This window comes from Orbicella franksi, chromosome 1 (genome assembly GCF_964199315.1).
Source record: "Orbicella franksi chromosome 1, jaOrbFran1.1, whole genome shotgun sequence".
Classification (NCBI taxonomy): Eukaryota; Metazoa; Cnidaria; class Anthozoa; order Scleractinia; family Merulinidae; genus Orbicella; species Orbicella franksi.
In genome coordinates, this window is record NC_138145.1 from 38,000,171 (window position 1) to 38,017,643 (window position 17,473).

General features: G+C 38.2%; 1 protein-coding gene across 1 annotated transcript in view; it reads left to right on the forward strand.

Annotated features, from left to right (window-relative positions):
• LOC145498797 (uncharacterized) overlaps positions 1-17,473 on the forward strand; it is a 309,169-nt gene that overhangs the window by 62,370 nt on the left and 229,326 nt on the right. Inside the window, exon 3 of the mRNA XM_081478745.1 lies at positions 14,172-14,186. Coding sequence (XP_081334871.1) covers positions 14,172-14,186 — 15 coding nt within the window. The remainder of the gene's footprint in view (positions 1-14,171; positions 14,187-17,473) is intronic.

The following is a 17,473-nucleotide window of genomic DNA, read 5'->3' on the forward strand; positions in this document are numbered from 1 at the left end:
CGAGACAAAAAAGGTGGCTGTAATAATTAGGTGATCGTATGGCGGGATTCCACTGTACTGGAAACAATTTTGGCAGAAACATTTATCCCTCTGTAGACGAAGTGATGCAGGTTCAATATGCCTTTAAAGCTATTGGACTTCCCATTAGTATGTTGACAAATCAAAGGTTCCCTGAGCCAGCTCATGGATGAATAGTTGCCTTCTGCCTCTATGGCAAAACGAGTCTTTGTGCAAAACCATTCGTATGAAAATGCATGTCACCTGTATGTTTATTCTCTTGAAAACGAAGTCATTTTCATGTGAAATGTTTTGCATGAGCATTCGTTCTAAAAAAAGAGGCAAACAACAACTCCAAAGTGAAAGTAAAGTCTGCATATGAACAAAGTGTCCCATCAGATCGGCACTTATCCCGGTTTCTGTAGCATGAAGCGACTAGGAGTATTTCTACTACCCCTGGACGGGATGCTAGTCCATTGCAGGGTTACCACACAATATTACATTTGCCAGTACTTATTTATACACCAGAGTGGAAAGGGGCACTGTGAGAGTTAAGTGTCTTGCTCAAGAGTACAACAAAATGCTCCCAGCCAGGACTCGAGGCCAGACTGCTCGAAATAGAAAAGAAATACAAAAATCAAATAACATATTGTTTACACAGACAGCTTATAAATTCTAAAATGGATAATGATTAATTTTCATTGGAATCGGAACATTGTTATCATATTAACTTGTACATGATGTAGTGGCAAAGAATAACAACAGTCTGTTTCAAAATGAAATCACTAAATGAGAGTTCACCATATTTACCAGTCAGTCCAAAGTTGACAATATAATTATGTATATGAGTCAGAAGTGCATTTTGGGTCAAAGTAAATTCGTTATGATCCTTGTTCATTTAACATTATGAAAAAGCTGTATAACAATGATTACTATATGCAAAAATTACAATACATGAGTTTGAAATTTATTTTAGACAATCAACTTGAGAATGCCAGGACCGCCAAGAGTATTTTGCCCAATTTCACTTAAGTGAGACATGGATATTAGCAAAATCTTGTTTACTTTAAGTTAAGTCAAACATAAACAATTTGATTGTAGCTTTCGGGTAAACAGGAAATCTATAGAAAAAATAAGTATTTCCTTCAATATTTTAAGAATGATTTCAGACAGTTTTGTTTCAATCATGAACCTGAAGTGAAGGAAATGTTTTTATTTACAATTTATAAGGTTTTTTTCTATAGAACTATGTCCATGGAGAGGAGGGAGGGAAGTAACAAAGTTTTATACAAAGAGGCTCTGGCCCAGGGTCAAAGACCTATCCATTTTACAGTGTTTTTAACAAGAAAGGCTTTCCTTTCATATACATGTAGCTTCTAGCCTGAAACCCCTTTCACAAACTTAATGTGGCCCACTAGATTTTATTTCTGGGATAAATAATCAATTAATGTTTGAAATCCCTGTCCTGTTAAGTCTTATAATACCTTCAGCCTGAAAAAAAGTGCACCTTTAGTCAACTGTAGGAAGAAGTCCCCCAGCTTGGTGCAATACAATAATAAGGGTAGTACATATTGTAGTGCATGCAAGTAAAATAACGATAATTTTCTTTCTTGGAAACAAAAATCACGGTATTTTATTCCTATATATCTTGGTAATTGTTTGTGCTAGTCTCACTAGTAATAGATTTTGCAACGATTACAGAACATACTTATATTGACCAGTATCAAGCATTCTCTTCTCCATAATTCAAGTTTTGGTGTCAATTTGTTTAAGTCTGTCATTTTCAGGAGCAAGAAAAAAAAAAAAAAACTCTACATCACCAGCCACCATGCGTCCGGCTTTTTGACACAATTGGACAACGTATCTTCCTTGCAAAAAATAGATCTACACAGTCTCTTGGACTTAATTTTTCATCCATCACTAAAATATTGCAGTGTATATTTACTCAATCGTACATGTAGGGTTGCCTTTTATATCATCCGTGAAGAAATTTTCACTCTGGTCGAACTGCATGGAATACAAAAGAAATGTAGTGTGAACGACAACAAAACTAAAAGATAAGGCAATTCGACATTTTTTTCCCCTAAGTATTTAAAAACAAGCTTACAAATCTCGAGCTTGCGATACTAACACGGGCAAAATTTCAATGTGTGCGTGAAAAATAGAACAGTAAAGAAACAATGAAACCAAAACCTAACAAGAACCTCAGCTTACCTTTGACTACACAACGAGAGAAAGAGAATGAAAACCATCAAATTCTCTTGCCAAGAAAAAAAGCTAATCATTATCTCACTTTCTGGCTCTGTCTTCCCGGGTGTCTTGTATCACTTCTTTGACCTCGGCGATCGTGCTGTTGCGAACGATACATGACCACAGTCATAAATACCTCTACCAGCTTTCATCCAGGTGTGAGCAAAAGCCGATAGGCAAAAAACAACATATTTACGAAAGAAAATCACACGAAATCAAAATAGCCCACTTCAATCTTCGAGGTGTTCGACAAACTCGTACCCAGGGTCTCGATTTATCGGGCAAAAATGTACGCCTTTCTAGTCCCCCCTCGTCAAAGAACCTTCCGGAAGACAACTGAACACTCTTGGACAAAAACAATACTTAGCAGGGGAGGTAGGAGAAAATTGTTTAATCCAGGTTTAATGAATAAATTAATTAGAATGGAGTGAGTGAGTGAGTGAGCGCCATCCGACTGCCTCCTAAGCTCATGGATGTTATATAACATCCATGAGCAAAAATGGAGGTAGCAAAAAATGTAATAACACACTTCAGAAGAAGTGTTTTAGTTCAATTGGTTTGAGCCGCGTTTGAAAATTATACAAAATCAGGAGCCATAATTGGGGACGGAGACCGTAAGCGCGCGGCATTTCTAGTATTGGGGTTGTCCTCATGATATGGGACAATAATTCTATTATGGCTCCTGACAAAATTTAATTTGTATTTTTCCTTGACTTCCACTTGCTTTGCAGGGAAACTCTTACAGTGTCTTTTCAGTTTCTTTCACTTTTGATTTCACTTTCATCACAAGATCGAGAAACTGAATACGGTAAGTTTATAAACAGCAAGCTGTCTGTGACTGATCTGGTGACTGATAGAGTTGGGTGTACATAGAACAAATTATGAATCACGTAACCGATTTTCTTCATGTTATTACAAGTATTAGTGAGTCAAGCGAATAATTCTTTAAAAGCATCGTCCGCGCAGTGCTAATTGGTTTAACTTTACTTACTCTTCCAAAGAGCGAACAAGAACATACAACAAAGAACTTTGTCTTGCTTAATAACCATTCCCATTTATTACCAATGGTCAGAAACCCAGTATACTTTCAAAGCTATTGGACAGTATTTAATGGAAATAGAAACATGCAACTTGATTTCGAGTGATTTTCTTTGATTGTTATGATCAATGTTTGAAACGTATTTCAATTTAAATTTGTGTTGACTTCCTATTTGAACTCCTATTGTCTTGCAGGGAAACTCCCTTAGTTTTATTTCAGTTTCTATCACTTTTAGTTTCATTTCCATCAAAAGATTAACTAACTGAACACGGTAAGTTTATAAACTGTAAGCTGTCTATGACTGGTAGCGCTGGGGGCACATATAGTAAGTGGAGCTGATTTTTAATGCTTTAAATCTACACTGAAAGAGGATTGCATGAATCGCGTGGCTAATTTCTTTTTCTTGTAGGAGCAATTAGTGAGTCACGCGAATAATTGTTTGGAAGCATCGTTTGCGCAGTAATAATTTTTCTCTTTCTTCTACTTTTCAGAGGAAAAGGTCCTGTTATTGACGCGTAGTCATTTTGGTTTCATTGTGGTCGACTCACCAAAACCAGTGAGTATAAATCGCTGTTTTAGAAACTCATTAGTGTTTCCAAACACTCCCGAAAGGTAAATTTATTTCTCCAGGCATTGAGTAACTGTGATTTGCCGTTTTTCATCCCGCATCCCGTCCCTCAATATCAAATTTAAACGCACTTCCTGGTTGAAATGAGCACATGCTGCTCAGGCCAAATATTTTTACCCCGAATCCCACATCCCGCATTCCATATCCTGCCATGATTTTTAGCTTCTCTCGCATATCCTGCCAATTTTATGTTTTGACACTCCAGAAACTTAGAAATAGATCTTCCATGGATGACGTATTATGACAATCAGTGTTTTCTCGAAACATCGAGAACTCCTCAAGTGGTTTTCGGGGTTTCATTTTGCATCGTCTGGTTTCTATCTTACCCAGTTAGAATAATATAGAGCTCGATTATGATATCCACGACCTTCAAACAATCATGCAGTGATAATTAACACCAAAGTCAATTGTTTGCTGTAAGAAACGGAAAGTTTTTAGCTCTGTGAATTGATATTGTTGCCAGGAGATGGCGGCAGAAGGAAATCAATGAGATTGTGCAAACTAAATTATGAAATGAGTGCTCGCGTATAACAAATATGAGGAATTACAACAGAACGATTGCAAAAGCCATTCGTCTTTAGTTGTCGTATTTGTCTTGTGAGCAAGTCAGTTAGTTTCTATGAAAAGAAGGCGAGGAATGTAAACTTTATTCATTAATCAACTCATAGTTAGAAGAGGAGAAACTTGCCAAACTTCTAAAGAGCAAACAAAGATGCCACGATTTATGTTGGAAGGTCCACAACAGTAAACAGTCTTTCGTTTTGCGATCATATATAATGAGATTTTACTGTCACGCCAGTAAAATATAGTTAATGGAGCGTGACGTACGTTCTCAATGAGCCGTTCATGGCGGCATCACTTTCTATAGAGCTATTGAGCAGCTATATTCCAAAGGTCAGCAAACTGTGAGCCTTATTGTAGCTAAACCTAAAACATTGTAGTTTCGTTACCTTCTGAACGTTATGACGTACCATAGCATTGGTGCAAAGCATTGAAGCACTGTTCATGTTTAAGATGTTATACGTGTTAGGGTAAGCTGTTCGGTAGTACAGCCGTTCCTACTGGCTTACAAGCAGACGAGCGTCTCCATATAAAAGCTCGGAAAATTGTTCAGAGTCCATTCTGAGTTCTGAGTCTGCGCAGCGACTTCCCCCAAGCTTGTTGTTTTTTCATCGCCTTTGAACGTCGCTTGCTAACCGATACTCTTGTCCGATCCAGCACATGCTGTCTGTCATTCAGCTCGTGGTGCTGGGGAGATAAGTGAGGTTGTTTTGTCACGCTATCGCCGGAAGTCGCATGGGCTAACCAAACGCAAGGCAGTGTTCCCCCATTAACGCCATCACGAGTTGTTTCTATTTGAGTAATAGCTCTGGTTCAATTGCAAGTCGCCACGGTTAACTTACTTTCGCTAGGAACAACGACATTAAGTAGGCATAAATCACATAACCGAAACTTTTTACTCGAGTTATATAGTCTGTGAAACAGAAATAATCACTTATTGTGTTAAATGCACGGTCAAGACCGAAATGAAAACAAAAACATACAACAAAGAACTTTGTCGGGCTTAATAATCATTTCAATCTATTAACTATAGTCAACAACGCAATATGCTTGAAAAAACATTGGATTTTGCCATCAGTAATAAATTCCACTGTTATTAATTTGCATTCGTTTTTGTTCTTCAGTCTCTATCACTTTTCATTTAATTTCGTCCGAGGATCGAGAGACTGAGCACGGTATGTTTGTAAACTTTAAGCTGTTCGTGATTGATACCGTTTCATACACATACAACGTGTATTTCAAAGCGATGTTTAATAGTTTCAGTTTACACTGAAAGAGATTTTTCATGAATCGCGCGAGTGACTGATTTTTTTCAGTTTTTGAGCACTGTAAGTCACGCGGATAAATAAATCAAACGAATTATTGTTTGGAGATACCGTTGTGGAGTAAAAATCTTCTTAACTTTTCCTTCTTAACAATTTTTACAGGAAATATTATCGTTGTCGGCGCATATTGGTTGTAGTTTCATTCTAGCCGAGTGACTCAACAAAAGTGGTGAGTGCAAATCAGACTTAGCTTTGTTATACATATTGGACTGAAATCATCACGTTAACTGTTCACAGTCGCTCCGCTTTTAGGAGAAGACTGACAAACCGAACACAGTGAGTTTATAAACTGTAAGCTATTTGTGACTAGTTGCGTGCACATATACAAGATCTAGAGTTTACACTGGAAGAGACGTCACGAATCGCGTGACTGATTTTCTTCCTGCTGTAAGCGCCAAAAGTGAGTCACGCGAAAAATTTAGTCACAGAAATGATTGTTTGGAATCACCGTTTTTCAGTAGTAACAATTTACTTAACTTTCCCTCTTTGCTTACTTTTCAGGGGAAAAGGTCCTGTTATTGACGCGTATTGGTTTTAGTTTCACTCTGGTGACTCACCAAAGCTAGTGAGTATAAATGATGATTTTAGCTTAGTTATAACATATTCATGGCAGACTGAAATAGTGATGTAAACTGTTCACAGTCAATTTCATTTTTCAATGCAAAGTCTGAACCTGAGAGAATTAGTGACCGCAACGTCGAAGCTAATCATTAACTACTTTTAACTCATGTATTTAAAGACCAATCAAATCCAGTTATAAGTAGCGACGTTCGTGTGACCGAAACACGATTGGCAATCTGTTTAAAAAACTCTTCCTTTTCAACTCATTAGTGTCTCGGAGCACTCACAAAAGGTAAATTAATTCCTCCAGTCACTTTGTAACCGTAACTTTTATTTCATCCCGCATCCCGTCCATCAGTTCCAAATTTATCCCGCATTTCGTGGTTGAACTCAACACGTGCTGCTCTCATCCCGCATCCCGCTTCCCACATCCCGCTAGGATTTTCAGCTTATCTCGCATCCTGTCAAGCTTACGTTTTGACACTCCAGAAACTTCAAAATACATTTTCCATGCTTGGCGTACTATGATAATCAGTGTTTTCTCGAAATTTCTAGAACGCCTCGAGCGGTTTTCGTATTTTCACTTTCCAAAGCAAGTTCCGACGTGGTAAGCACAATTCTAGCTAACTTTGCATCGTCTAGTTTCTATCTTAACCATAAAGTGATGATCAATTGCAAACTCCATTGTTTGCTAGTAAACAAAAAAGTTTGTGGCTCTGTCAGTTCTGATGTCTGTTGCCACCGAAAAAAAGAGTTGGAAATCAATCAAATCGTACAAAGTACATTATAAAGTAATTACTGACGAAAAGTTAATTCAAGGCCTTCCATATTTACAACAAAACGATGGCAAAAGTAGCTTTCATTAGTTGTCATTTCTCTTCAGAGCAAGTCAGTTTGTCTATGACAGGAACCAGCGTGGAATGTAAATTCTCTTAATCAGCCCACACGGAGTTAAATTAATAGTAAACTGGAGTGGTTTCTAAGCCTGAGAAACTTCAAAAGAGCAAACAATGATGCCAAGATTTATGTTGAAAGGTCCAGAACTGTGAACAATCCTTCAATAGTGCATTAATTAGATAACCGAAACGTTTCTGTTGGTTGATCTATAAGACAAAACTGACTTAACACCTATTGTGTTTTATCCATGGTTAAGACAAAGAACGAACAACATACGAGAAAGAACTTAGTCTCAGTACCTTGATAAATATTTCACGGATTATTAGTTATGGTCAAAAACCCAATCTGCTTTGAAAGCTATAACGAAAAATGGGGACTAAAAAGATACAATTTGCTTTCAATTTTTTTTTTTATTTGATTGTTTTGCAGAACGTTTGAAACATATTTCAATTTCAAATTGTTTTAACTTTCTGTTGGACCTCCTATTGTCCTGCAGGGAAAACCCACAGTGTTGTTTCAGTTTCTATCAATTTTGGTTTCATTTTCGTCAGAAGACTGAGAAACTAGACACGGTAAGTTTATAAACTGTAGACTGTCTGTGCATGACTGAAAGCGTTGTCTGCGCATTTAACAAGCATAGCCGATTTCTTAATACTTTAAATTTACACTGGGAGAGGTTTGCATGAATTGTGTGACTGTTATTCTTCTTGTTGTAAGAGTTGTTATTGAGTCACGCGAAAAATAAAGTCACGCGAATAATTGTTTGGAAGCATCGTTTGCCCAGCAATAATTGGCTTAACTTTTCCTTCTCTTTTACTTTTCAGACGAAAAGGTCCTGTTATTGACGCGTACTCATTTTGGTTTCATTGTGGTCGACCCACCAAAACCAGTGAGTATAAATCAATATTTTTTATAACTTTGTTATTCATAGTAGACTGAAATCATTAAGTAAACTGTTCACAGTTGATCTACTTTTTGAACAAAAAGAAAAAACTGGCAGATTTTTTAGCCGTAATGTCGACTGTAATCACCAACTACTTTCAACTCTGACGTCATGTAGTTAAAGACTGATTTGAATCGGTGTTAATATATGATGCGATTGGCATGTTTTATAAACCCCTACTCTTTAACTCATTAGTGTTTCCAAACATTCCCGAAAGATAAATTAATTTCCTTAGTCACTGTGTAACGTGAATTTCTGTTTTTCATCTCACATCCCGTCCCCTAATATCAAATTTATCCCGCATTCTCTGGTTGAAATGAACACATGCTGCTCAAGCCAAGATATGTTATCCTGAATGTCGCACCCCGCATTCCGCATTGCACATCCCGCCTTGATTTTCAATTTATCTCGCTTCCCACCAAGCTTATGTTATGATACTCCACAAACTTCGAAATAAAGCTTCCATGCATGACGTAGTATGATAATCAGTGTTTTCTCGAAATATTTAGAACCCCTCAATCGGTTTTTCGCAGTTTCACTTTCAAAGCAAGTTCTGCCGGCCGTGTTAAGTACAACTCTAATTAACTTTGCATCCTCTGGCTTCTATCGATCAGTTAGAATAATATATAGCTGGATTCTGATAGCCAGGACATTCGTAAAATCACAAAGTGATGATTAATTACAAGCTCCATCGTTTACTGTTACATAACAAAGTTTTTGGCTCTGTCAGTTCTAATGTCTGTTACCATGAGAAAACGAGAGTTTGAAATCGACCAAAACGCGCAAAGTGCATTATAAAGCGAAAACTGAGGAAAACTTAATTCACGGTCTTCCATCTTTTACAACAGAACGATGGCAAAAGTAGCTTTCATTAGTTGCTTTATTTCTCTTTAGAGCAAGTCAGTCTGTCTATGATAGGAAGGCTTGGAATGTAAATTGTATTTATCAGCCAACAAATACTTAAATAGTAGACTGGAGCGGTTCTTTAGGCCGAGAAACTTCAAAATAGCAAACAAAGATGCCAAGATTTTTGTTGAAAGGTCCAAGATCGCTTTGCGATCATGCACTATGCATTAGTTACATAACCGAAACGTTTCTGTTGGTAAATCTATAAATCAGAACTGAGTTAACACCTACTGTGTTTTATGCACGGTTAAGCCAAAGAGCGAACAACAATATGCAACAAAGAACTTTGTCTAGCTTGATAACCATTTCACTGATTATTAGCTATGTTCAAAAACCCAATATATTTTGAAATCTATTGGACTTTACCGTCACTGTTTAACAAAGAATGGGAATGGAAAAAATGTAACCTACTTTCGAATGATTTTATTTGATTGTTTTGCACAATGTTTGAAACTTGTTTCAATTTTGATTTGTTTAGAATTCCTATTAGACCTCCTATTGTCTTGCAAGGAAGCTCCCTAAGAGCTGTTTCAGTTTTTACCACTCTGGGTTCCACTTTATAAGAAGACTGAAAAACTATACACGGTAAGTTTATAAACTGCAAGCTATTTGTGACTAATAGCATGCTTATACACGAGATCGAGAGTTTACACTAGAAGAGACTTCGTGAATCGCGTGACTGATTTTCTTCCTGCTGTAAGCGCCAATAGTGAGTCACGCGGATTATTATTAAAAGTAACACGAATGATTGCTTCGAAGCACCGTTCTGTGCAGTAATAATTCGCTTAACTTCTTCCCTTTTGCTTATTGCCTGGGCTTCCGTAGGAGAGCCCGAGTCTTAAAATGCTAGCGTTTTGGTCGCCAAAAGGGGGGTCATGGTCTCAGGCGTTCCATGCGTAGACCTTAAAAACTGGGGACGAGAAACCCGACATTGCTCGCTCTTCGTGACAGAATGCGGTGTTTTGGGAAGAAAGTTTTGGCAAGAATCGCGCCTTATACTTTCATCTCACATACAAAGATGTCGATCGTTTTCAGAAAGGGTCGGTCCACGAATTATATTGCTTGAAAGCCAGCCAGGTAAGCAAAGTTCACGCTCGAAACGTTCTCGTGAGATAACAACTGAGCCGATTGCGGTATGAGTTCAGTCTACGAAAACACTGGCAAAAAACAGGCAGTCAATGATGGCGTGTGGCTACTGCTGTTATTATTTAGAACATTGCAGTAAAACAAATCATATTGCAATAAAACGAGCTAAATACGAAAACGTTTTTGGACTCGTAGTTCATTAAAAACATGCCGACTTGTTTCTTTCACCGCGTAAAATATGTCGATCTGCAAAGTTGTAAAGATAAGACTTTCGGTAACTGAATAAAATATCCTACCTCCAAGTTAGTTGGCTTTCTATTAGAGTGCAGGAAAAAAAAAATAACGTGCTAATTTGGAGGCACACTGTGCGGGAGAATTAAACCTTCGATTGTGCGGGGAATTGTTTGGGATTATTGACGAACCAATGTTCTTGCCAAGTCCTAACCAAAAACTGCATTGACGATAGTTTAGCCAGTTATTTCACTAGTAGTTCAAATATATTTAGCAGTCTCAGCAATCGCCAACTCTTTTACGATGTTACTAAAACTGGTAACGGGGAACGGGGAACGGGGAACGGGGAACGGGGAACGGGAGTTTGGGAACGAGTGTACAGCGGTAACCCGCCTAAGCCCTAAGAATTCAACATGGCGGACAAAGGAAAAGAAAAGGGAACACTTTGGGGAAATGTAAGGAAGTGTTACGGTTGTAAACTTTACTTTCTACCGGCTGTGCCTCAAAGTCCAAAATGGTACTGAGTAAAACAAAGCATGAAATAGCGCCTGGGGAGAAAATCGAATCGGTATTATCACATGCTACCCCAATCGGTCAGTACAAAATGCAGACTGCAGACCGGGTACAAAATGCAGACTAGGTACAAAATGCAGACTGCAGACTGGGTACAAAACGCAGACAGAGAATAAAGACTGTTTTCCGTCTGATACGTGACAACATGTCATCTAAAAACATACCGAGTGTCATGCAGTCGCTTTTCCGCGATCATCTGTCACCAACGTTAGCATTATTGTGGAATATTCCTTGCTCGTTTCTTCATATATTTTGTCTTTAACAAAGCGGCCAGGCCACAGGTTATTTATCTGCTGCTCACCTGATTTGCCAGCTGACTTGCCGATCTCGGAAAGGCCGCCTTTCTAGCTTCCGAATGCGAAGACAGCGGACGAGCCACAATCAATGATGCTCGTGTGTTATGTCACTTGTCCTCGATATCATACTGCGTGTTGCTATTTTTAAATATTGATATGACAGCTTGCGCACAAAGTGAGAAGATATGAGTAGACTATGAAGGCTTGAAATTCTATGTAAGAAAGACTGTGGCCTGACTGATTGGTGGACGTAGCTTGTGATAATACAGGATAATACCGATTCGATTTTCACCCCAGGCGCCATTTCATGCTTTGTTTATCCCAGTACCAATCGGACTCTGCTCTAACAAGCATGTACTGGGCCATGATCTGGTGGCACAGCCGGTAGAAACTCACGTTAACAACCGTAACACTTACTCACATTTCCCCAAATTGTTCCCTTTTCTTTTCGTTTGTCCGCCATGTCGAGGTTTCACGCGGGTTACCGCTGTACACTCGTTCCCAGACTCTCGTTCCCCGTTACCAGTTTTAGTAACATCCATTCTTTTAGAAAACTGTCTGACTGCAAAAGAAAATCATGTTGCGAGAACTAGACGACATGAACTAGACAAGCATGAAACTAAAATAAATAGCAAAACAAAATGCCGCATCTTCCCTTATAAATGAGAGTCCTTTTTAAAAATACTCCTGCCTTGATTTAAGAAAGATATGTAGCTTGAATATTTCTTCATAAACTGCGTTAAGGGTCGCAAATTCTTGGAAGTTATCCGCAAAATACACAACTTGAAAGTTTATGCAAATTATGTGCAATGCAACTTGAGCTTAGTCACAGGACTGTTGTTTTCGCGAAGGAGCTTGTCATGATTCATTTTGGCTCTCTCGAAAAGATTATTCGCTCTCCAAAGGAGATATGACTTTTGAAGAGGGTTTAAGATCGAAACACGGCAAAGATGTCAGTTCAGCTACACAATTTACACGGATCGCCACGACCAGCAAACAAACTTCGGACAATTTCTGCCAGCATGTACAAAGTAATAACCATAAGTTGTAAAAAGACCTCGAAAATTCTATGCAAACAACTTCTCCATCAATGCGAAGGCAGTTGTACTTCATTCTTGAACCAAAATGGTTTAAACTCGCAACTTGCGATAGGATGAGGAGGATACTCAACGAAGCAACTTGAATAGTAGATATCTAAGCGGAACTCTTGTGCTAAAATATCCTGATTCTTTAATTTGCTTTTATTGTGTCAATTACGCGTTTTCGTAAAGTACAATTTGATACTGTGGTACGAAGCCCGAGTAAACGCTCTTAGAGCCTCTAGTTTTCAGAGGAAAAGGTCCTGTTACTGACGCGTGTTAGTTTTGGTTTCACTCTTTTGACTCACCAAAACTAGTGAGTATAAAACGATTATAGCTTTGTTATTCATAGTAGGCTTATAATCATCTAGTAAACTGTTTTCATTCGATCTACTTTTTCAACACGAAGAAAGAACTCAGACCAAAATTTTGATCCTGCTTTGGAAACTTTATGTTAACAATCAGACCCGGTTTCTAATCATATTTACCGTATGACGCTGTTGTGACCATAGATGAAACGCGATTGAGAAGTCGAAAACGCGTCCTTCGTACCTCATCAGAGATTACAATTAAGGTATATTAATGTGTTCAGTTATATTTATGTGTTCAGAGTGATTTGCTGGTATTCATCATGCATCCCGTCCCTCAATAGGGATCTTACGCAAAACACGACGGCAACGGCAACGAGAACATCACCAAACAAAAGGTTTAATCAGCAAATCTGGCTGAATGGCTGTGCTCGCGCGTTACAATTCTTGATACATTTCTTTGCCGTCCTCTGCAAATCAACATCGTGAAATGACCAAATTCTGCGTTGTCTGGAGAACGCGAACCACAACGGCTAATTTTTCGTATTTCTATTTGGAACTGAACGCATTTGTAGCATATTCAGTAGGGGCAAGTTTTAATACCGACAGACACACTGGATAGATAATAATAATTTAATAATAATAATTTATTGATTTATGGTGCGCTTTTTAACATACCAGGTGATCAAAAGCGCATTACAACAATAAATAACCTAAAACTATGCAAGTATTAAAAATCTACAATAAACTTTAAAAATAATAATAATAAGAAAAAAAAATATATCTAATAAATAAACGAAAAAATTAATTCCAAAGTAAAATAGAAACACATTTTTTTTTACCAGGCGTCGTCCTCGCCGTCGCCGTCGTATATGCCTAAGGTCCCTAATATCACATTTATCCCGCATTTTCTGGTTAAAATGAGCACATCATGTCTTCTCAGGCCAGGACAGGATATTTTATCCTGAATCCCGCATTCCGCATCCCGCCTGACTTATCTCGCCTCCCAACAACCTAATATGTTGACATTCCGCGTCGAAATGAATCTTCCATGCATGACGAGTTATGATAATCAGTGTTTTCTCGAAACTGATCGAGAACCCTTCAAGCGGTTTTCGTAGTTTCACTTTCCAAAGCAAGTTCCGCCGTGGTAAGTACAGCTCAAGCTAACTTTGCATCGTCTGGTTTCTATCTTAACCAGTAAGAATAATATATAGCTCGACTACAATAGCCATGACATTCAGACAATCATAAAATGATGATCAATTTCAAGCTCCGTCGCTTGCTAGTAAACAACAAAGCTTTTGGCTCTGTTATTTCTAATGTTTGTTACCATGGGAAAACGAGAGTTTGAAATCGATCAAATCGTACAAAGTGCTTTAGTACTTTATAGAGTGAAAACTGACGAAAAGTTAATTCACGATCTTTCATATTTTGCAACAGAATGATGTCAAAAGTAGCTTTCATCAGTTTTCTTATCTCTCTTCAGAGCAAGTCATTCTGTCTGTGACAGGAACCAGCGTGGAATGTAAATTTTGAAAGTGAAGAATGATCATCGCAGTAAATTTTCCAATTTAAGCAATTGGAAAGAAGAAGCCTGAAAAAATCAGGGCTTCAACGGGATTCGAACCCGTGACCTCCGCGATACCGGTGCGATGCTCTACCAACTGAGCTATGAAGCCACACATTGGGAACGAGGTCAAGTTATTGAGTTCATATCTTCCCGTGAGTAGTTTCATATAAACTTCACATCATTTCACTACTCACGGGAAGATATGAACTCAATAAATTGACCTCGCTCGCAATGTGTGGCTTCATAGCTCAGTTGGTAGAGCATCGCACCGGTATCGCGGAGGTCACGGGTTCGAATCCCGTTGAAGCCCTGATTTTTTCAGGCTTCTTCTTTCCAATTGCTTAAATTGGAAAATTTACTGCGATGATCATTCTTCACTTTCATCTACAACCGCAGTTCATATATGAATTATTTCATATAAACTTCACAATGTAAATTTTATAAATCAGCCAACACAGAGTTTAATACTAAACTGGAGTGGTTTTTAAGCCCGAGAAACTTCAAAAGAGCAAACAAAGATGCCAAGATTTATACTGAAAGGTCCAGGACTGTGAACAATCTTTCGTTTTTCGATCATACACAGTGCGTTAATTACATAAGCATAACATTTCTGTTGGTTAATCAATAAGACAGAACGGAGTTAACATTGGCTTATTGTGTTTTATGCATGGTTAAGCCGAAGAACGAGCAACATACAACAAAGAACTTTGTTTAGCTTGATAATTAGGTCACTGATTATTAAAAACCCAGTATACTTTGAAAGCTATTAGACTTTACTGTCTATTTAACAAAGCATGCAGATAGGACAAAAATGTAAATGTATTTCTTCAGTCACTAAGTAACCGTGAATTGCTGTTTTTCACCCCACATCCCGTCCCTCAATATCAAATTTATCCCGCATTTCCTGGTTGAAATGAGAACATGCTTCTCAGGCCGAGATATTTTCATCCCGAATCCCACATCCCGCATCCTGCCTGGATTTTCAGCTTTTCCCGCATCCCGCCAAGGTTATGTTTTCAAACTCCAGAAACTTTAAAAATACATCCTCCATGCATGACGTATTATGATGATCCGTGTTTCCTTGAAATATCTAGAACCCCTCAAGCGATTTTTGTAGTGTCACTTTCCAAAGCAAGTTCCGCCTTGGTAAGTACAGCTCTAGTTAACTTTGTATCGTCTGGTTTTTATCTTAACCAGTTAGATTAATGTATAGCTCGATTATGATGGCCACGACATTCAGACAGTCATAAAGTGATGATTAATTGCAAGCTGCATCGTTTGCCTTTACATAGCAAAGCATCGTTAATCTATAAGACAGAACTGAGTTAAAACCTATTGTGTTTTACGCACAGTTAAGGTAAAGAGCGAACAACAAGGAACTTTGTCTAGCTTGATAACCATTTCGCTGATTGTTAGCCATGGTCAAAGACCCAATATGCTCTAAAAGCTATTAGACTTTACCGTCAGTGTTTAGCAAGGAATGGGAATAGAAAAAATGTAACTTGCTTTCGAATGTTTCATTTGATTGTTTTGCCGAACGTTTGAAACTTATTTCAATTTTAATTTGTTTTGGCCTCCTATTGTCTTGCAGGGAAACTCCCTCACTGCTGTTTCAGTTTCTATTACTTTAGGTTCCACTTTTACCAGAAGACTGACAAACTGAACACGGTAAGTTTATAAACTGTAAGCTATTTGTGACTAGTAGCGTGCACATACCCAAGATCTAATCAAAGATTATAAATGCGTTCGACGCCGTCACTAATATATATACTTTAAATGATTTCACTTGCTGACTTTCAAACTCTGGCTATTATTAAAATCAACATTTTTTATTAGCAATCGAGGTTTTACAGACAGATATATTTTTATTTTGAGGTCCGCCGTATAAAATACGATTTGTTGATACGTTGCGTCACGGCGCCTGTCTCCGTAGACTCACAAAAATATTTACATTAGCCTTCTAATTTCGCGCTACAGATTTTCACATTAACTGGTAATCGGTTTCAGCGTCAAAGGTAATTTGTAAAAGTGTTTTTTTAACGTACATTATTTTAAGCTTGAAGCACAAATGTAAGCAAACATTTGCAATCGCGAACTGGTTTATCGTAAACATTCGAAGGAGCGATTATCGCGTCTAAGAAAATAATAGGTCCGCACTGCGTACTTGTGTGTGCGCAACGTCCTTTTTTCTTTTTTTCTTTTTTTAATTTTACGGGTTGAGGAAATTAAACTGGGATGCTTATTGGAAACGAGCGTCTTCATCGGGATAGTGTGCTGTTCCCTTTCTTTCTCGGGTTTTTTTGCCTCCCGATCCCTACCACGTCCCCGTTTACGCCCGCAACATGGGGTATATTTGTTGGTATGTTTAGATAATAGCTAGTCTACTTACGTTAGTCCGTTAGCGCCACTGTTACGTCACGTTGTATCGTTTCGTGCATGCTCTACTTCCCAGAAAATGACGATCGAATCAATGACATCAAAAATTGTAGGGTCTAGATTTTCCTCCACATCAGTCGTTTGCCCTATATACACTTTGCAGCACATCATTTGTGTCAACCAAAGCATCACCTCATAATTCCACATTTTTTATTGGGTAACGACATGTTTCAATTTTGGCATGAGAATTAACGTCTTGGCTCAGAGAATTGTCGCAAATTCTCCACAATACGACATCGTCGTCCGTAATTGAGGCCACGCACGTCATATTCATAACTGATCCTTAAAATGTGATAAGACTTCCTGTGCATTCACGAAATGGTTATGAAAGCCGATTCTTGACCGGTATTGTTCGTATACGAACTTTTGGTCTTGAAAAAGCAACAACAGGGTGTCTGTTAACCCTATTCAAGTGTATTTCTAACAATTCAAGTACAATGCAAGTGCAATACAGTCATTTTTAGTTTCTGACAATCCCTGACAATATGCTTAACTTTGAGATGCTTCCTACATCAATCAGTTCAAACCCATATAAATGTTGGCTAGCGAAATTACAATGACTCCCTTCGCTCTATTGGGCAACCCGCGCCGAACATTCAGGCCGATAAATTTTAGCTCGCGAAAGCGTGCCAGCCCCTGTGCAACCTGCACTAACTACATCAAACTACAGCCAATGAAACACAGCTGTTTCCACGGTAAACATCCCAAAGCCACGGCGATTCAAAGTCGTGTTCATGAACATACAAAATAAACTATAAACCACGAGGTAGTCTTTAGATGCTCA